Source organism: Anomalospiza imberbis, chromosome 1 (genome assembly GCF_031753505.1).
Source record: "Anomalospiza imberbis isolate Cuckoo-Finch-1a 21T00152 chromosome 1, ASM3175350v1, whole genome shotgun sequence".
Taxonomy (NCBI): Eukaryota; Metazoa; Chordata; class Aves; order Passeriformes; family Viduidae; genus Anomalospiza; species Anomalospiza imberbis.
Window position 1 is genome coordinate 2,098,584 of NC_089681.1, and position 22,382 is coordinate 2,120,965.

A 22,382-nucleotide genomic window follows, 5' to 3' on the forward strand; every position below is an offset into this window, starting at 1 on the left:
TTGTGGCATGTTGCCCCTGGATGGATACCAGTGGCCACCAAAGTTGCTCTGTCACCCCCTCAGCTGATCAGGGGAGACAAAATGTACTGAAAGGTTCGTGGATCACGATAAAGACAAGGAGAAATCACTCACCAGTTACTGTCACAGGCAAAACAGGCTCGATGTGGAGAAATTAGTTTAATTTCTTACCAATTAAATTGGAGTAGAATAATGAGAAATAAAACTGAATCTTAAAACATCTCTCCCATATCCCTCCCATCTTCCCAGGAAAACTCATTCCTGAATTCTCTACCTCCTCCCCACCAGCAGGAAGGGGGTGGGAAATGAGACCAATTTATCACAAGTTATCTCTGCTGCTCTTTCCTCCTCATCCTCCTCCAGAGTGGGGCCCTTCCACGGGGACTCAAGTCACACCAGTAAAACTGCTCCAGCACAGGCTCATCTCTCCACAATTCCATGGGTCCTGCCAGGGTTCTCTGCCTTCCTCTGTCTTGGGGTTATTGTTCTGTTTCTTTTCTTCTGATTTTTTTTTTTTTCATAATTCTCGGAAGGAAATGGATATTGGCGGGTCTGGATGTGTTCATAAAGAGGAATAGGTTGAGTAGCTGTCAAGTGCAAGGACTTCTTACATGCAAAGAGTCTGCAGAACTGATGTGTTTCCTGGGTTTGTTTGTCCAATGTTTTTCATGGAATATTGGGTATAAGACTGGGAATAGACCTGGCAAGTGAAGTCAGACACTTTTGTGTGGCCCCTCAGTGAGTTTGAAAGCTCCTGTCTCTGAGCAGAGGAATTGGGCCATGGTCTCTTCCTGGTTAGGGGATTTGGGGAACATCCTGTTTCTTTCAGTCAGGTTGTGTTGACATTTTCCTTGCTCATAGAGCAGGAAAGGTGGAAGGGAGAATGAAAGTATTTCAGTGAGATTCACCACATGCAATTCCCTCTTCAAGAAAGTCGTGCAGTCATTGCAGAGCTGACAGGAAGTCATTTTGCAAAAGGAGTGATGTGACGCCTTCCTCTGTTCATTTCCCTGAGTTTCTACTGAAAAGCCAAGGAATTGGTGGGATATTTCATATTTATCCACATCATTACATTTAACACCTCAGAGCTTTCCTTTTGATATCCTCTGTTAATTCTCAGCATCACAGCAGGAAACAAATCAATCTCCTCATTCTCTGCTGCAAATATTTGGTGATGAGGTTACTGATAAGCTCTAAATTAGTTTTCATAGTTTCAGATTGCAAAGTTGTAGATGTTATTGCCTTACATACCATGGCAACTGGTTCCTCTTGGCAGGTTGCTCCACTGCCTATGATAAAGATGACTTTGGCTTCATTTCAGGACCAGTGATGTGAGAAGACTGCTTATCTGCAAAATCTTTTCCATCAAGAAAATTCCTTGTGCTATGATTCACTCATACCATATGTAGAGGAATTAAATGCTGGGTGAGACGCATGAAGGAAACCCCACAGGAGGAGAAATGATTTGACAGCTGATCCATAGAGCTCTTTCAGCCACCTCTAAAGAAAATGCTGTGATGCCAGTATGAGTTTCATTACACATCTGGGCTTGACTCATCCACTAGAGTGAAAGAAGAAAGAAACTTACAGTGAAGAAGAAATAATTAAAGTTCATTATTGAGTGTATACGAAATAGCATTATTAAAGTATCTCCCTCACATTTATTTATAACCCTTCTTCCTGACAGAGTCTGACATGTTTCGCAAACACCACTGAATGATTATATATTCTTTGCCCAAAATCTGAGGATGTTGCTCTGCATTCTATTCATCACTTGCTCAGTCAAAATTTATGTTCCTGCACAATCTGTACATTTTCTGTGATCTCTTTGTGTGGATACATTACTCCTGAGACCTACCAGGCATATTTAAAATAAGTTGGGGTGGAAGGGCTCAAATTTCTTTCAGAGAAAGCCAAGTTCTTCTGAGGAGTGTTGGACTGGGCACTGTCACTGCATGACAGGGTGAGACTGGAGGAGAAGAATATCTCCATCCTCACAATCCACACATTTTGGTTGGCAGGATGGAGTTGCCACTGATGACACTTATCCAGGACAACTGAGCCATCATAGCTCCTCTTGGAAAAATACCTATGACTTCAGGATGTGTGCAATGCTCAGAACCTTTTGTAAAACTCAGCCAAGAGTAGTTTCTTTTTTTGACCATGGCAGTGATTGTTCTTCTTTACTTAGCACTGGTGAGGCGACACCTCAAGTGCTGTGGTCCAGTTCTGGGTCCCTCAGGTCAAGAGGGGTTGAGCGTGTCCAGGGAAGATCAACAGAGCTGGGGAAAGGTTTTAAGAGTCAGTCCTTGAGGAGAGGCTGAGGGAACTGGGGGTGTTTAGCCTGGAGAAAAGGATGCCCAGGAGGGACCTTTTTGCTCCCTACAATTCCCTGGCAGGAGGTTGTAGCCAGGTGGGGGTTGCTCTCTTTTCCCAGGGAACAAGGGACAGGATGAGAGGAAATGGCCTCAAGCTGTGCCAAGGGAGGCTCAGGTTGGACATCAGGAAGAATTTCTTCATGGAAAGGGTGATTAAGCATGGGAAGGGGCTGCACAGGGGGATGGTGGAGTCACCATCCCTGGGAGTGTTCAAGGAGTGACTGAACATGGCACTCGGTGCTCCCGTCTGGTTGACAAGCTGGTGATTGTACCAAAGTTGGACTCCATGATATTGGAGGTCTTTTCCAACCTCAGTGATTCTGTGATTCTCACAAAACTAAAACCTAATCAGCGTCCTTGGGAGACTTGGCCAGGACACACCTCAAGGGTTTGTCTCTCTTGTGTGTTTCCCACTGGTCTCACCCCCTTCCGTTTGCCAAATGAGACCTGAAAATAGATCAGAGGAGTATGGATTAGCTGTGTGGCTGCGGTGTATTAGCACAGCTGTGTTTGAGCAGAGCAGCAGCAGGAGTAAAAGCACAGGCAGTGAGTGCAAATAAAAGGACTCCAGCAGAAAGGTACTGTAAGCTCCTCAGGGACTTTAAAATGCTGAGCCAGATTGATGCTCCTTTGCTGATGGAAAGTGTCACCTCCCTCAGCAGGCAGTGTCAGTGGTTCAGGGAGAGCTTCCCATGGAGAAAGCTGGTGTTCAGCCTCATGATTATGATAAAATATGCAGGGATATTGTGGACTCAGTCACCTTCCTCAATTTGGTGTGGAAAATATATGTCCAACACTACCTGTGCCAAAAGTTTCTTAACTCAGTCTGATCTCAGATAAATACAGAGTTTAGTATTTATCTGAAAAAGCAGTGTTTTCCAAGTCTACTTTTTTTTTTTTTTAACCCATTTTTGTCTTTATTATTAGAAGCACCCTGTGACAAAAAAGATTATTTTCCAGAATGTGGGCAGAATGGTGGTTTATCTTCAGAAATTAGAGACAAATATTTCTTCAAGAGAAGAGAGCTATTTCTGTCGAAAAATGAGATTTCCTGCTCCCCAATAGTTGGTCTGTGTATGGTAATGAAGGAGAAACAACAAGAATGTGTAAATTTTTATAATGGCTAATATGTTTTTGGAAAGATTTTCTGCCTTCCTTCTCTCACCCTTCCTGCTGAAATATATCAGCACTAGTGAGGGTTTCAGTCCCTGTGAGGGTCCTATCTCAGCTCCTGTCATACCTGACTGGGAGATCTGTGCATTTTGGAGGTAATCTGGATCTACCTTTGGCTTCCTTTCAATTCACTTCCAAGCTTTCTTTACTCTTTGTCCCCTTTCCAAACACCTTTTGTGTTCTTCTTTTACTCTTGCACAGTCCCTGCTCTCATTTATTTGGTTGCTCCTTTTCCTTTGTCACCTTCTCTTAATTCCCCCCATATTTTGTCCATGTCATTCCCCTCTGTAAAATTCTTGACAAAACATTTGAGAGCAAACAGCACTGAAGCCATTTCCTTGTGACATGTTCCCCTTTTATAGAATATTATATGATCAGTTAAATTTCTGCCCATAACCATAGGATTAATATTTAAATTGTGCTTATTGACATAATGATACCCATTGTGAGGCTAACAATATAAATATGCTGGAGGAACAGCTAGGAAAGCAAGATAAGAGAGTCTCAGTGCCCAGGGGACATACACAAGGTGGAGAGTAATAGGGGAACATTATGTATTTTGCTCATCAACAATTTTTCAATGAAAGAGGATTTAAAAACTGCTGCAGTTTTCAGCATATTAAGAGTGTGAGGTGAATTGGGATTAGCTGTTGTAGTGACTCCGTGTTGTAACAAACTACTTGTGACTCCAGCTTAGTTTGTGAAGTTCCTCACCTCCCTGAAGCCTGTGGAAGTCCAAAGTGTCCTCAGCAAATATTGCTCCCTTCTTATTTGAAAATTTGAAGAGAAACAGGGTTGATCCATGACTGGGAGTTAGAACGGAAAAAAAAAAAAGTCTGTTTCTGCCTGATTCCTGCACTGCCCTTGAGAGCTCTCCTTGGAGAGAAGAGTAGTGATCTTCATAACTCAAAAGTACAGTGTCATGCTGGTAAGTAACCATCTGAAATGAAACAAATGTGTTCAGTACAGGTGTCACTGGATAATTAAATATCAAAAGCCAAATAAGGGTAGAAATAACTTTTGAGAAGACATCATGGAAAAATAAAAGCTCAAAAAAGGCAGCATTGATAGGCAGGAAAATTTTTCTATAACCTTCACTAGGATCAATATTCTACCCTCACTATGAAATCCCAGGAATTGTAAATCTTTTCTTGATGATATTCTATCTCTTGGTTAGAGTCCTTCCTCGTAACCTGAAAGCTCAGCCTGAAGTTTGGGAGGGAGCAGGGTGGGATCTGCGAGGAAGCCAACTTCTACACAGTGGATTCAACACTCCAGTACATCCTTCTTGGTCCATATTGGGCCTCCCTTGATTGATTTAAATTGACCTTCAGGCTTCTTCTTGCTCCTGAATACTAAATCCTGGAGAAGCAGAGGCCTCCTGTCTGACCCGAGCACATTTCATGGATAATCTCTGTGTCTATTCTCTAAACTCTGTAGCATCTTCAACAGCCACAGCACTGAGCGTCTGCTTCCTCCTCTCTCTCCACCACTGGTTTGTTTCTAATGAAATATTTATTAAGTGAATGATATTTGCAGTCAGAGAAGGAGATAATTCATGCAAGCAATCAGCTCTGGGTTAACTGGAGAATGAAAATGTCTTGGACCGTAGCAAAAACTCATAATCAAAGGGCTCCCCAGCTATCCATCAAACAATCAATTACTGTATCCATTAGTCCCCTTTCACCACACATTAGAACAATTTACTAGACATGCTAATGTCCGGGTCATTGCTCCTTAAGGATGAGCAAACAGCAGGGGCATCTATCAAAGTTTTGATGCAGTGTGATCTCATACAGTGCGAATATAAAGCTTAGATCACTTCATATTCTCATGGTATTAAGTCTGTTAAAGACCTGGTCTCTGAGGGAGATAGATAATGGTTGCCTCCTGTTTTCACCAGCTCAGGGAAACTTGTCAAAAGAAGTTGAACTTTTCACATGATTCTGCCTTCTGTGTGATAGATGAATAAACAAACTGCACGTCAGTAAACCAGAGGTGGTTTTGTCATTTCTTTGTCACACTGGCCAGGTAATTGCAAACACGTTTTCTACTCTTACATGTGCCATGTGGGGGAAAGTAGGATATCTCCATGAAGAGGGAATCCAAGAGGCAGCTTCTAGGGCAACACCCCAGACTTGTCTTGCCTCTCTGTCCTCACCTAGTTCCTGACAAATCTACTGGAAATTCAAACCATGCACGCTGAAGGAATTTTTGTTAATTCCTACACAGTGTAGACTTTTATCTCTGAAGGCAGCAAGACTCTTTCTACAGGTAGTTGGGAGAAAGAAGCACATCTTAGTGTACTTAGCTGAGCTAATTATGATATATTGTTTTCAGTTAAAAAAAAAATCTGTGTGGTTTTTGGGCAGGTTTTTTTTTAATGTTGTTTTGCGTTGTTTGGGGTTTTTTCCCCATAGTCTCCTGTGGCCACAGCTGGGCATGTGTAGTGTAAATCTTTACCTCTGAGCCTGACATTCAAGGCTCCCTTTACAGTCTATGGCACAGTCTTATGTTAAGTAGCTGTCAATCTTTTTAATCTAGAGAACAGGGCTCTTATCTCCATTGACTTTATTGACCGTGTCTCCATTGATTATAGTGGGAGTCTTAATCAGGAGCTCGAGGTCAGTGCCTCCACTGTGGGTATGTAAAGTTGGAGCGGTGGATTTCTGGCAGTTCAATTTGCCTGATCAAATCAAACAAAGATATCCACCGTGCAAACATCTCAAATTGATGTTAAGAGGGATACCACTTACATGTCAATACCACCAGTCCTGAACCAGCATCTGCCTAATTTATCCCTCCTTCTCTGAATGACACTTGATATCTGATGGAACGAAGTGGTAGGTCTGTTAACAGGGTAAAGCTCCATGTCTCTATTGCCAGTTTGGAGAAAAGGCCAAAAAAATGAAGGGCAGAACTTTATTGGATTGAATCTCCCTCTGGAGAAACCCACTTCACAGTTTTGAGTAGACAGGGAACAGAAGGAAATAAATTCCCTGCAAACACCCTTCCTGTAGTTCAGCCTTTGTCCCTCCAGAATTCATGGGCTCAGTGGCAGTGTCTGCACCCATGTGTGTTAGTAAGGAGCTTCTTGTGCAATGAAAACCTGGGTTTATGTGATAAAAATCTCATTTTCATGCACACATACATTCAGAGGAACAGCAGAAAACTGTCGCCTTTCCACCGAGAGAATCCTGTTCCAATGTGGGTTTGCAGACAGAGGTCCCTTTCAGGGGGTGAAATATTATTTTAATTCAGTGAGTGTGTCCCAGCCTTTCAGAATCAGTTCATTACTTTTTTATTACTGTAGGAATGGAAAATTATCAGATTTGAGTCCTTTGGGACTGGGTCAAATAGTTAGGAAAATTATCAAGATGTAACAAGTCAACCAATCAAAGCCCCATGCAGCATTTTTCAGAGTGAACTTTAACATGTGACAAAATTTCTCCTGTGTTTGGGTGGAAGTTTCCAACAGAAATATACTTTTATGGCACAAGCAATGAAATCTTGGAGTTTATGGCTTGGGAAGGGCTTTGGTATGTACAGAGAGAACAAAAAAGAACATGAACAGGGCAAGTAAAATAACATGAGGTATATAGTCTATAAACATCAGATGAGAAAATGAGAGTTAAATTGTCTTGAAGAAAGTATCAATAGAAACATGATTATATGTCTATAAATATTTTCAAGGTGAAAATACAAATGAAGACCAGGTGAATTACTCACAGAGTTAAATGATAGAAGCCAGGATAGCCTGGTTTCTAAGAAACATATAGGTTAATTGCTAAAACTAATAAAGAACATTTGTGTGGATGGTTAAGCCCCCATCAGTTTGCAAATTCAATAGCACAGTTAAAACAGAAATAAAATAAATAATAATGATAGTGCAATAAAAATATGTGGTAGAAATTATCTGAATGTTTATCTGTGGCCTCTCCTGCCTCTGACACAGTTAAGACATTGTCCTGAGATTAACTGGAAAAATGGGCAGATTATGGACAATTTTGTTACATGTCACATTCCGGAGGCGCTGAGCTGAAAACCTTTAAGCATTTTTTTTTATCTTAATCCTTTTGCTGAATGCTTTATTTTGGAAACAGTTTAGGTAGCTTTTCAATCCTCATGAAAGCCTGTATGCTAATGGGGTGGTGTGGGACTGAATGAGGAAAGGTTAACATCTCTGTGAGTGTATATCACCCAGACAGCACCAAGCACCTGAGGATAATAAAGCTGCTCTGCACTGCTTCCCTTCCTGAAACTTCTTACTTCTTGTCACCATTTGGAAGGTTAAATTCACTTCATCCTGCCCTGTAAAGAACTCAAACAGGATAAATTAGCAAACTGCCAAATTCTCCCTATTTCATTCTCCCTGGACAAACTCAGAGCAAGATTTTGTTCCCTTTAGCAATGTTTTCACTTCATATTTTTATTATTTCCCTTTGCAGGCACTTTGGTGCCAAATACGCCTCTGTGTCCTAATTTCCCTAATAGCATTAGTTTGTCTTCCCAGAGACATTGCCTAGACCTGTAATAACTCTATCACTATTCTTGAGGAAGAATATAATTTTCCTTCTGCTGTTCTTGTGTTTTTCTCTAAACCAGTAAATGTTCTGACTTGATCTGACTTGAAATTCAAGTTGTCACTCTTCATTTTTCCAGAGATTCAAGCTCACATCCTCTGAGTAAGGTTGTCTGTCCTCTTGCCCATGTCAGTCCTTGCTGTCAGAGCACACAGAAATCAGGGCAAGCATTTCCTTCCCTTCAGTTAAACTCATATTTTAAGGTTGTTTACAGGTCGGGAGATTCGACAGAGTTGGGTGGGAATTGTCACTGGCCAGGAGAAAGAACCATCAAGCCCTCTTGTATGGACAGGTGGGCACTGGGAAAGTTCTACTGATGTTTTGGGGTTTTAGTGGGAACACTTAGAGGGAGAGAAGCCATTTCACCAATTTAATTGAAAATGTGATCTCTTTTTCTCTGACTGTATCTAGTTAGGAACAAATGCTACAGAACCTTTTAATTGTAAAAGTTTTTGTCTAACTGGGCTCTGCTGTGCAGTGCTCTTCCATAATTGTACACTTAAAAAGACAACACTGTAACCAAATCCAAATTTCCAAGTGTCTTTATTTCATCTCAGGATTGCCACTTGGATGATCATGTCCCTTGAGCTGATGCTTGGAGGAAAAGGGAAAAAAAAAAAAGATTGGTTTGAAGCATGGGGAGATTATAACAGGAAATCAGTTCTGTGTCCCTCCAACATGGGAAGATCATGGGTCATTTGTACTGAGTACTGAGTCCCAGGGAGGCCATGAAGATGTTCAGGAAGCTGGAGCACCTTTGCTGTGGGAGAGCCAGGCTGGGAGAGCTGGGGGTGTCCAGCCTAGAGAAAAGAAGGATCCAGGGAGACCTTAGAGCCCCTTCCACTTCCTAAAGAGACTCCAAAAGAACTGGAGAGAGACTTTGGCCAAAGACGTGAAGTGCCAGGAAATGGACAAATGACCTCAAACTAAAGTAGGGGAGATTTAGATTGGATATTAGAAAGAAATTACTTGGTATGAGGGTGCTGAGGCCCTGGCACAGGTTGCCCAGAGAAGCTGTGTCTGCCCCATTCCTGGAAGTTTTCCAGGCCAGGTTGGATGGGGCTTGGAGCAACCTGGGATAGTGGAAGGTGTCCCTGCCCATGGCAGGGGGTGGAGTGAAATGATCTTTAAGGTCCCTTTCAACCCAAACCTTACTCTGGTTCTATGATTATTGAAAATGAGTCTTTTTTTGTGCATGGTGCCAAAAGTTGTGGTGGCACGATGAGGTGTTGTCCCATCCTGCTGCTCAAAGCTCAGCTCTTACTTTCATCTTTCTCTCCCACAAAGGGGACACTCAACTCTCACACGGAGGCAGGAATTTTGTCCTGTGTCTTCAGCCCCTTTCTCATCAACTGACCACCCACCCCTCCAGGCTCTTGCAGATGTGTGGTGACAAGATTCCTCTGATTTTTGTCCTAATCTGGGATCAGGCTTTTGGGCAGTAACAGAAGCATCCTGGCAGTACAGAGGCTGTAAAATGGGCAGATATTTTTTTAAAGAGTCACTGAATGAGAGGGAATCTCAATATCAGGCTCTGTCCATTTGCTTGGACACTGAACAGTCCACTGAAACTCTGCCAAAGGCCAGGAACAAAGAGAGATTAAAACATTGTTGCCAATAGAGTTTTGTGGGAGTCAAACATGTTTCTAAAAATAAAACTGTCTGAGCAGTCCAAAAACAAAAATGCAAAATACAAAAGCAGTCTATTTTTTTTTTTTTTAAAGAAAGGGACATATTTATATTTCCAACATCTTTCTGCTTTTCCACAGCTCCAAAGTGGCACTGTGCCTGTGCTAGGGGTTGTCTCTGCTGCAGGAAATCAAGCTGAATTTGGTTCTTGACTCTGTGAGAACCCAGGAAAAAAAAAAAAGACTCCTCACTATTTTAAATTTTTTGGTACTAGATGGGTGTTAATGGATGAGCCAGTGACTCATTCTCCCTCTTGTTTGCCTTTCTAGCAGGAACCTGCTCACCAGCTGTGCAGCACATATGTTGGGAGGCAGAGACAACACGATACTTTCTAGAAAGTCTTGATGTGTCTGTGAGCTCTTAAAAGCATGAGCCCTTTCCACAAATGCTGGGGGTTTCAGTTGCTCAGTGAGGGAGCTGCAAGCAGGGGGTCTCTGCCTTGCATCAAGATCCAGGGACAAAGCAGAGCTCAGCTCTCAGACAGCAGTGCCAGCCAAAATGTGGTGCCAGCAGAGATGCGCAGAGACAGAGAATGCTGAGAATGTAACACAGACAACTAGGGAAGGGCAGGAACAGCTTGAGGAATGTACTGTGATGCTATAAAAACACCAGTGAATGCTCTCCTTCCTGACAGCCTCAAAGGAATGTTTATCCACCTGCTCTGTGTGCATGGAGATGCCACCTGAAGGTGGTGGCAGCCCAGGCAGGTGGCTTTGGGAAGGATGGGTGCAGTCAGGCTGAAGACGTTCAGTGAAATGGGTTTGAAAAGCAGAGCATGTCAGGTTACAGAGAGGGGAGATGTGTGTCTCTCGTCACTGATGTTGTTTTGTTTCGCTCACATCACCGTGGGAACGTCTATTTGCATGGTTGCAAATCAAGAGGAAAAAAAGAAGGAGAAGGACTGGAAATAGGAACAGAACAAGCTGTTTCCTTCAATCAGACAGGGTGAAAGCACATGGCAAAACGTAGCCCTCATGATCAAATGAAGTTTGACCTAGAAGCTGATGATCTCCATGAGCAAAATATGAGTGTCAGCCCCACCGCCTAAGACTGGTAGGAAGGGCATTCCTCCTAAATTTGGTCTTCACTGTGGGGAGAAAATGTGCTGTGCTTCTTAAAAGCACATCAGTTATCAGAGAGCTAAACCTCGGGCCCCTGTCTTATTTTCTTTTTCTTCATCTACCACAGACAGGTCATTTAATTCTCCCACCCTGAGTACAGTAAGATCGACTCTGAACTCAAGCAGCCCTGGGTGATGAGGTCAGGATTGCTTAGAATGAATTTGGTGAAGTAATAAAATCTTGAAGGCAAGCTAAAGAAGAGGAAAACAGTAGGAGGTATGAACTAGGTACTCTGTTACTAAGTCTCTTCCAGTTCCAGGAAACTGAAAAGATTTTCTCAGTCCTCATCACTGCAGAGACCTGATTGAGTAAATTTAAAAATGCTGAAAAGCAAACTAGCAAAATACATTCTGTTAATGCATTTTCTCTAAAATTAGTAATTACTTACAGTTTCTGTAGTAGGAAACTGGTGGAAATGGTGGTTTTCTTACTCAATTTCACATTCTTTTCATTCAAAAGTAAACACCTTGATCAAGAGTGAAGACAGAAACACATGAAGGATTCTAGTTAATTTAAATAAAAATGCACTTCAGCCCTTCCCTTTATGCTGATTTCCCCATCCTGGTTTTTCTCATGCTACATTGGTGCAGAGTAATCAAATTTGCATAAGTTGAAGAAAATGCTGAATCTATTTCTGTATTTGCCCATGTCAGTGATGCATGCAGAAAGGGTTCAATGCATTTCACTCGAAAGTTGTCCTTGTTGTAGTAGTTTTAAATTTGGCCTTTTTTGAATGAATAAAAGGAAGGACAGGCGATGGTTAATTTGTGATTTCTTGTGATGCATTTCTTTCCCAGTTGTTGTGGGAAGCTCCTCTCCTAAGACAACAGAGCTCAGATTACCAATCACTGCTGTGGTCTTCCATGTGAAAGATAATGCAAAATTGTAATATCACTATTTCTTCCCTCTAAAAGATTTAGAAGTCCCAGGCTGCTTGTTCTGTGCCTGCCTGAGGCCTTTCTACCTGTAATTGCTTTGGGCTTTTGCTTGGCGTGGCACAGCTCTAAATTTCATAGAGCCTGCAAGGTTAGTTGTTTTGGAAGGATGGTTTGAGAGAGATCATCTAATCCGATTTATCTGCCAGCCTTAACCTGGCTGTATTTGGGGGATAGTTGGGCCAAAGTGGCTGCCCTGTGTCATTTTTGTCCCAGGCAGCTTTGCAGTGCCAACCTGCGATTAAAAATGTGTCAGGCAGAATAACTCCAGCAGTGCTCTGCACTGTGGCCCTCCCTGCACGGTGTTTTATTGATCTCTAATGCAGACACTCCAGCCTCATTATTCTACACGCAATAAAATGTGAATCTCTGAGCCTGGATGCTGCTGAGAATAGGAGATCCTCATAAAGGCTGTTTATGTGTCTATATGTACTATAAAGCAAGAGATAAACATCTCTGCATTTGCATTGGTTTGAAAGCCAGAGCCAAACGTTACCCAAGGAGAGGTGAGAATTTGCAGGAGCTGTGGGAGGTGTAGTGGTTGCTGCTGGAGCTGGCCATATCCCTGCTAGAGGTGCAGGAGGCTTCTGGAGATTGGAGAAGATAGAACAACTTTCCTTGGTTTACTCCCTGAGACATATAAAAGCTCTGAAATGCTCTTTTTTCATGGTTCCAGAAGATTTCCTTCCTTGGAACTGCCTGCAGTCTGTAGAACAAAATTACCTCAGACTAGTGAGACTAGTTTTACCTGTGCTCCTATAAACTGGGAGATAACAAGGAATTTGTGAATGGTGCTGTGCATATCAAAGGCATCTCCAGGGCCTTACAGCCCCAAGATGCTCCAGATGCTTGAAATGTGCACGTGAATGGAGTAGTGGTCAGATGAAAAGGAACTTGTGCTCCTTCTTATTCTCCAGAATTAGTTTTTCAGCCCAGGTGGGGGACAGCTGGCTCAAACTGAACTTGCTGTCAACCAGGACCCCCAGATCCCTTTCCAAGGGCTGTTTTCCAGCCTCTTGCTCCCCTTTCCCACTCTGACAACAGCTCTGCCACATCCATCCCAAGATACTGTGTTTGTATCATCTTCCCAAACTTTCACACACAGAAATTAAACCCTCCTCCCCAGGACACAAGCCTGGTGGAGTTTGGAGTAGAAGGAGGTGATGTGGAAATAGGTTTATGTTGTCTCATTCCAGGCTTAATCAAGTTCTCTTCTCAACTGTCTTCATGTTGAGGTTGAAAGTAGATCTTGTGTCTTCCTTAGCCGTTCATTCTCCTGTCCCTGTGGTGTCACTCACCTGATGGGCAGTCTGTAAATCCAGCTTAAATAAATCTTGGTTATTTATGTCAACTCTAACAGTTATTTTTGACAAGATTGTGAGATGCCCATCATATTTCTCACCTTTATTATCCATCTTGTACTAACCTGAAGGGACTAACTCCCTGGAGGGAGTTATATAATTTTTGTCGTGTGTTGTATCATTTTTGTCTATATCTTCAGGTTTTGGGGAGGATTGGAGAGGAAATTTTCCTTTGGCATCACTAAACATATCTCTGGTACTAAAAGACATTTCTCATCCATCTCCAGTCAATATTTCATGCCCTGAATTTATGGTAAGGGAACAGTCTTGTTACTGGCAATCAGGAATGTCATCATTGAAGTTAGTGATGTAAAAAAGAGCTGCAGGGCTGGGAGGTGACAGGACACTCTCACTGCTACAGGAGACTCCCAAATCTCTGCAGATGGACTGTGAGGGCTGCCTGGTGTTATGTTAGCTGGAGTTCCTATCTGATTTCTGCTTCTCTGTGGAATAAAGACCATATGGGAGACAGAAGTGAGGTAATTTCAATCCCTTGCTCAGTGATTTTGTGTGACAAGAGTTGTCAAATTTGTGGTGTTCTGTCCTTTCTGATAGACAAATGGGGAGTGAGGTAGGACCAAGGTTGGGAGGGGGTTATTTTCAGAGGGGTCTCAGACATGAAACTTCTGAGGCAAAGATTTTACTGCTGATAAAGTACAGGCACTGACAGAAGCTGTCACCATCCAGATAAAACCTTTTTTTCCTTTTTTTTTTTTTTTTTCCCTATCAGCAGCTGCATATAGCATCTCCCCATTGGTAGAACAAATCTGATAAAAAAATGTAGTTGTAAGCAGCAACGATTTTATCCTGGTGAAAAGATTTTATCCAACAAGAAAAAATGTTGTGCCTGGGCATAATTTTTCAGATATGATGAACAGCATGGTATGACCCTCAGTCCTAAGGATTTCGTTTTAAAAGAACTACTGAGCATATCAGATATACTCAACTTTTTCCTCTGCTATATTTTTTTTTCCATTGGCAGAGTTCAGTTTATAGATACATCTTGACAAAAATCTGCCAGAGGCAAATTTCAACAAAAGAACAACTTCAAAACACATCCAATTAACAATTTATGAAAGGAAATACGACAGAAAATTACACAGAGATTCACAGGGCATAAAACTTGGCACTAAATCTAATTTATTGTGGAAATGCCTGTACAGGGAGTTATGGCCCCTTCTAGTGCAGTGTCAAAGGGAACTTTATCTGTGGAGGCTCAGCGAGTGCCCTCCATCTGATCTTTTCTTGCTATAAATAAAATGTTTTGTCAGACATGGCAATGAACATAACTCAGAAGGGAATGAAGAGCACTGATAAGCCCAGCTATATGCAGCTTTCAATCAGAAGCATTAGAAGTGATTAGATTTCTTCAGAGTTTCAGATTTAAGATTTTTTCACTTTATCACAGAAATGAGGGGCTCAGTACCATGGACAGCACAAAAAAAAAATCACTTTTATTTGTTAGCACAGCATACAGACCCTGATAGCAGGTCATGGTGACTGTATTTAACATTATTATGGAGCCATCTTTATGTCTGGAAGGAAATATCAGTCCCTCTGCATCCTGTTGTTTTACTGATTTACTCATTCAGCAGCCGTGGTTGGATTTTTTTTTTTTTTTTTTGGAAGATGTTAAGGATGCAAACACATATAATTGCATTCAGCAGCTCTGAAATTAACTTAGGTCACTACTTTGTTTAGAGAAAAAGATCTGTGTCTAGACCTTTACCTATTTAAATGCATGGATAGCTGGTTTTCTTCTAAAAGATGACTGAGCAGCAGCCCTTGCATTGTGTTTTGTCAGTAATTTGCAGGGTTATTTACAGATGCCAGGCCCAGCAAGTGAGGATGACAAATAAAATTGACACAGGCCAAGTTAAAGCATATTTATGGTACAACTGTGTTATTCCATGGGCTAACCTAATCTGAAGAGCTGGTTGCTGCCTCTCCTGTTATCCCTGTGCTCCCATATCAGAACAGGAAACATTTGGTCATTTGTAAATTTGTCATCTTCCACTGAAATTCAGACCTGCATAGGACAAGTGTGGCTTTGAGTGTCCATTCCTGTGCATTGAGGTCCTTGGTGCAGCATTCTTGCTGTGACTAGAGCACACAAATGTCATCAGAACACTTCTCCTGTGTCTCCATAATGAAGATTCTTGGGATTTTCCAGACCACTTGGCCATGTGCAGTTTGCCTCTGCTCATGTGAGCCCACTGGTGAAGATGAGAGGACACCTCTGTCACCAAATGAAACATTAGAATAGCCCAAAGGTTTTTTTTCCAGAGTCCATTAATACACACTTTTGGCACTGAAACACTGTACCAGGAAAGCTAGTATCCAAGGCACGTAATAATTAGTGAATAAAACAGCCCTAGAGTATCTTAATCCTATTAAAATATGTATTATAAAGTGTAAGGTAATCTTTAACCTAATTTTAAATTATTATTTTCTTCCTATAACACACCCTTTCTCAGTAGATCCCTGGAAAGCAGAAGGTGAAACAAAGTAAGAAATTAATGTCAAAGATTTTCATCTTCTGCTCATATTTTGAAAGATAATTGACTGTTTGATGCTGATTTTCCTACTTCTTTCTACTTCTTCCATCACCCCACTTCCTTCACCATGTTGTGTTACTTTCCTTGTCTCCGACAAGGTATGGTGATAACAATTAATTAATTTCATAAGACAAAGTCTAAGTGTAAGCAAATGCAAAAATTCTTTTGTTTCTAAATACAGGAATTGCATAGTTTTTAAAGAGTTAAAGCAGAGTTAGAGAGTTAAATAAACATTTCCAGACTCAAGTCCTCCCAGTCCTTCCAGTTCTCCAGTCCTGTGCCCTTCCATCTAAGCGCCCCGTGGCCTCACTTCCTGTTCACATGGTGGAAATTCAGGGGAATTAATACTTTTGAAGATGTGGCCACAGTATGACAGCAAAGGCTTTTATTTTTCAGGCACTACTCACAGTGTTTGGGTTTCAGATAAACCCAGATTCAGAGAGCTGAACATCCCCCTGAGTACTTGCTTTCTCCTGTAGCTCTCAGAGGCTTTGGGGATGTTTAGGTCAAGGGTGTGCTGTGGTCACTGCCATTTCTTCTTTCAACTTCAGAGCATCAGAAGCACTTGGTTTGCTTTTTTATTGTAACCTGTGGTTAGGAGTCAAAGCTCAGCTCAAGACCAAGTTAGAGGAACATGAACATGGTTTGAAGTGGAATTCTCATGCAGTTGTAAGGTTGGAGCCTTCAACAGCACCTCTTAGTTTAGAACTTGATCTCAACCTACAAACAACCTTGAGTCAGTTCATTCTCCAAGTCCAATCAGGACTGAACCTGACACAGGCTCAGAACCTAAAGGCTGTGTGGAAAAAACCTTGTTAAACCTCTGCCCCTTCTTTATGTGTAGATCCAACCAGTTCTTGAACAAGGACCTGAATATAAGTGCAGCTCCCAAAATAGAATAAAATGGTATCGTGGGGCTTATAAAACAAGTTAGGGGTTTTTGGAAAAAAAAAAGGAGAGAAGCCTGTTAAACAGGCAGATAGGCCATGGGTGGATGATTTTAAACTGAAAGAGGAGATACTTAGATTAGATATTAGGGAGAATTTCTTTCCTCAGAGAGTGGCGAAGCACTGGAAGAGGTTGCTCAGAGAAGCTGTGGCTGCCCCATCCCTGGAAGTGTTCCAGGACAGGTTGAGATGATCTTTAAGGTCCTTTCAGCCCCAACCATTCTGTGATTCTATGACTGTGATCAGATGTGTCAGAAAAAACAGGTAAACTCCATAGAGTGAACACCACGAACCTGTGAGTTGCTCAAGCTGATCACTCTGCACTCAGTGATTTCCCCTTTTTCAAGCTGTGCCGTTTGTCTCATAAATGGAGAAGATTGAAACATTTGTATTTTGAATGTTGCAAATTGGATCATAAAGTCTTCAACAAAAATGAGTAGGATTTCTCTGTGTCTGAGAAAGTGTCTAATCAGGAAGAATTTTCAGGGAAATTAAACAAGGTAAATGTGTTATTTTTCAGCTACACATCAACATTTTGTTCTGTCAGAACTGTGGAAAATTGAAGTTAGTTACTGGGGCCCAAAAGCAGCTCAGGAGATCTGACTTCAGGTCCTGACATTTCCTTTGAGACTTGAAATGTTTCCTCTCATGTAATTTACTTTTCTCTTCTTCGCCTTTCCACCACTGTTTATGCCATCTCTTATATCAACATTTCCTTTCCCCACACTAAAGCTGTGTAAAACTGGAAAACATTTACACTTCCTTTCTTTCCATTCTCCCATCTCAGCAGAGCCCTAAGGCCCCCTTCTCTGACCTGCCTGACGATGAGAAGATCTTTAACGGAGGCGATGGCGCGTGGCAGAACCAGGGCCAGGACCAAGCCTTGCTCTCGGAAATCACGGAGGAGGATTTGGAAGCCATCCGCCAGCGGGAAGAGGCCATCCAGCAGATTGAGGTCAGTAACCTCCTCCCAGGTTTTGTGAGCTGGAAGTGCAGAATCCTTGCATTGTGCCTTGCTCAACGTGAAGGAAATCCTGATTTACGTCGCTGCCAGTATGGCCTTGCTAAAAGCAGGGAAGATTACCAAGAGTCTCTAAACATGGGAATCGGTGATAGAAGGAAAAGTTGGAAATCTGTATGATTTGTAATGAAAATTACAAGAGTTAATTAATGCTCATGGGCTGATGGTTGGTTTCTTCCCTGTGAGGGCAGTGGTGAGGTGCTTTAGTTGAGCTGAGTTCTGTAGCAAAACAACTTCAACAACTTCAACAAATGGAATTTGTCACAGGGAAAAAACACTCAGCTTTACCATTAGAGAGAATAATAGCTAGACAAAAGGAAATAACTTGTTAACCTTTTCAAGTTATTCAGTATTTTGTTGTATCAAAGTATTTGGACGTTCTTGACGTAGTTAAAAGAGGACATACTATTTTTATTCCCCCTTTTTTTTTTTTTTTTGAAGCGCTGTAAAAATATGCGATAAAAGGAACAAAAAGAGGCCTGAATAAGTTAAACATCCCACATTTTTCTTTTTATACTTCCCTTTTTGCGCTTTTGGGAAACTCTTGTTAGTTAAATTTAAGCAATAAATGGGTATAACAAGAGCATGTTAAACCTTCCTAATTTGTATGCTTTTACAGACCTAAACTCAAGATGAACCAAAAAAAGAGGGCTTCAGAATAGTCAGAACATTTAATTAAGGGCTATACTTTGTCCTTTAATTGGATTGGGCTAATTTTATCAGAATAGATTTTGGGTTGCAGTACAGCAGGAATTGTGATTGAGTTAACAGTACAAAAAGAGGACAAAAGTTTCTGCTGGGGGCTGGTGCTTTGAGATTGGGACCTCTGTTTGCAAACAGTGATGGCCACATATGACTCAGCTCTCCAAGTCAGAAATTTTGACAGTTCTACAGGAGCAGGTCAACGTCAATGTTCGTCTAATTTCTGTTGTGGTTCACTGAGCAGAGATGAATGAGCTCTGTGGACTTTTGTCCATTACTAGGGGTGAAACTGTCAAAGAATATTCTCACACTGAGTATCTTTGGCTGTGAATTGTCATTTTGCACTTCAAGGGATCTCAGTGCATCCAGCAGGATAAACTCTAGGGGACTTTGTTGCAAAGAAAATGCATGTTTTGGGGTGTTCCTGCACTTTGATGTTCAGGAGGGATGGTAGCAAATGTATTTCTGAGCTCACTGGAGATATGTAAGAAAAATCTGAGTAGAATCTTGTGCTGTGTTGTCTGGGATGACCGTGCTTCAGCAGAGATGTTGGACCAGATGACCCCACTGTGGTCCCTCAGCCATTCTGTGGTTCTGTGATTTTGTAATCCCTTTTGTTTGAAAAGTATATATACTGATATAGCCTGAACCTTTTTCAATTTGTCTTTACATTGCCCCTGTCCTCCCCAGGAAAAAACCCCACATTTAATAGTTGCCCATTAAGCAGTGGGGAATGACAACCCCCAAGGCTGCTTCAAGCCCACCAGATTTCTGAAGTCAAAAATGCAGCTGTGTGTCCTTGGGGAGATTTTTATTTATTTTGCTGGTTAAATCCCATTTCTGTGCCACAATCTGATGTCTCTGCATGAGGCTGCACAACAGGACAATGTGGCCATGGTGGGGTAGTTGAGAGGGGTGAAGTGAACCCAATCACAATCCTAAATAACTTAAAAAAAAAAAAAATCTACATTCATGTATTGTGCAGGGTTTGTATCTGTTGATTTGATCATGGATACCTTAATGCCTAATATGAATTTACCACTGAATAGCTTAGTTTATGGAATTAATGATTTAGTCAGCTTAAGCAGCTAATGATGTTTAGGCTTTTGCTTCCTGAGAATTACCCGTTTTTTTCTCCATCTCCTCTATCCATTTTGCTTTGCTCTCAAAGATCCCTGTTCATTCTCTAACGAAGGCTGCATTCCACAAACATTATTTCAAATGTAGTTTAAACATTCCTCCTCAGGGAGAAAATATTTAGGACCAATGGTACTTTGCTTAACATCTCTTTTGAATGAAATATAATGAAAATGAGTTTTTTTGGAGAGCATTGTTCCTCTCCCCAGCTGTATTTGAATAAGCAGATGGTGCTTTTAAATAATTTTCACTGTGTTTTGTTTTTCTGTTTGTTGACCCACATGAGCATATTTCTTGTGAAAGGACTCATCTTGCACATTAAAACTTCCCTGTTTTCAGTAGAAATTGTGGGTACACAGAGGATTCCTTGAGCTCACAGTCACCACAACACCTTTTTCTGGGATATTTTCACAACCAGTGAGTAGTCAAGAAGGTTAAAATGACACATTAATCTGTCAAACATAACTAATAAACCAAATTTATTGCCAATTTGATGTATAGCATTTGTTGTCCTTTGTTCTTTGGGGACCAGAATGAAGAACAGAGCTGTGCAGAACTTGTTGTGTGCAAGTAGATTGGTTTCACTGGGATTTCCATGTTGCTGCATATCCAGCACCAGAAACATGCAGATTTTGAGCAGCACAGGAGACATTAAAAGAATATCACATCTTCTGATTACACACAACTTTAGAGAAGCTCATAGTGCTGGTACCAGTTGGGGGACATCTTTTGTGGGACTTTTTTTTTAAGAGACACTGAATTTGCCCTTTTTGCAAGAAAAACCTTCTTCGTTGCTGAGGAAATAAGGAAATAATTCTCTTCTTGTCTTGAGTCGTGAAAGACAGATATAAAATTGTGCCTATAATAGACATTTTCTTAATCTTCCAAAGATTTCTTCCCACTTGTGTGTTTTCCATGTCTCCAAAATCTCTTCAGAGGTTTGGGTTAATGGGACATTGTTCTCTGTCAGGAACATCCCTAAAGGCACTTTGCAGTTCACAGTTTCCACCTAGACAGATAACAGCCAAGTCAAAAGTTCACCTGGCTGTTCATTTTATTCAAATGTGCTCCTTTTGCTATTGCTTGCAGATTAAAACCAGAGACGTCTGCAAGGGAAATGTCTCGCCAAAACCTTACACTTTGGATAAAGATCTTTATTGCTTGGAAATGTCAAAATCTGGTAGGACACAGCAGCCTTGACACAAGTGTTATTTCTTAAAATATTGCTTTGAACTGTTATATAAAACCTATTTTAACTTGAACTGTATTGGCAGTGAATAATAGATGCCATAACAGCTTTATATATAGCACTGTAAAATGTGCCATCAGAAATACATGAGCTGAACTGTAATGTGTATTGTCAGTGCTCAGTGCTGGCACAAGCTCTGTCATAGCAAATATATATATAATATATATAATTTACCACCCCATACCTTTCATTTGCACCTGTGGTCATCTGAAAAATGGGAGGAGATAAAAGTTTGAGAAGAAATGGATAAGATTTGGGAACTTCAGAGAATTGCATCTGGTGACTGGAAAGACCTATAAAAAAAAGATTCTAAATGCTGTATTGATTCAGAAAGCCTCCTGTGATCCTCTCCATGCAGACAGCTTCCCCAGGGGTGATGAGAAAGGAAAGTGAGGGAAAACTCCCCCAAGATGGTCCACCAACCCTTTTCCTCTGTCACAGCAGTTCCCCACCCCATGCTCTGCTTCCACAGAGTGGGCATTCTCCTACCTTGGTGAGTGGGAGGTGTCACTTCCCATGGCACAGGGGTTGGAACAAGATGATCTTTAAGGTCCTTTCCAACCCAAACCACTCTGTGATTCCATTATATCCTGAAGGAAGCAAAACACATCCCAGGAACTGCATTTTAGTTGATGCATCCCTTGGCAAAAAAGGAGAGATGGGTAGGTTATGGCAACAGGTGTGAGGAAAATGATTTTATTTTTAGGAGAGGTTGTTCCCTCTGGGTCGTTGTTGAGGAATGTTGATGTTTATTCCCTATCTGTTTTGAAGAGAAGTGATAGATGCCAGCCTCCACGCCTGTCACTCAAGCATTTGTAGGCAGACAGAAAATAAAGCACAATAAAAATAAAACAAAAGAAAGCCCTACAGAGTCTGGCAGAGCGTGTTTGTTAGTTCAAACATGTTCCTTGTTCCCTCATTACTGCGTATCATTTCTTGCTGAGGGCTGTTTTCGGTAAAATCTCTCACTGATGGTTGCAGTTTAGAGGGTTTAGTGCAAGCTATTTTGCACCTTTCATCAGCTTCAATAGTCCAGAGCTTTGACTTATGAGGGCTCTGCCTGTCTCTTCACAGAGGCTTTTTGACTCAGAGTAATGTATAAATAACACAAGATCATGACAAGCACCATCCATGAATGATCTGGCACCGTGTGAGTGTCAAACTCTCCTCATGACAGCGTTGGGGACCCTAATTATCCTGAGCTGCAGAGCTGCCTGCCAGGTTGACATGGCCATCCCTGGGACTGGTATTGAGTTGTTCCCTAAAGAACCAGCTCCAGTATGCTGCCCAGTCTAATTTAAAATGACCCAAGCTGCAGGACTGCTACCATTTATTTCGGGAGACTATTTCACGGTCCAGCAGGCTTCGGTGTTGACGAAATGCTTCCCTCTGTTCTTGCTAAAGATCCCTTTCTCATTCTCGGCTTTTTACACCTAGTGAAACTCTGCTGGACCCTGCAAATAATTCTTCTTCCCCTTTGGCTTTTAAACTCTTCAAATGCTAGCAGTTA

At 41.5% G+C, this 22,382-nt stretch overlaps 1 protein-coding gene across 11 annotated transcripts in view; it reads left to right on the top strand.

The window, feature by feature from the left end:
• The window catches only part of TSNARE1 (t-SNARE domain containing 1), a 451,241-nt gene that overhangs the window by 221,517 nt on the left and 207,342 nt on the right, over positions 1-22,382 (top strand). For 10 of the 11 annotated variants that reach the window (XM_068176547.1, XM_068177204.1, XM_068177026.1 and 7 more), the window contains one exon: positions 17,551-17,718. In XM_068176547.1, coding sequence (XP_068032648.1) covers positions 17,551-17,718 — 168 coding nt within the window. The remainder of the gene's footprint in view (positions 1-17,550; positions 17,719-22,382) is intronic. The other variant, XM_068177290.1, reaches the window with a different exon arrangement.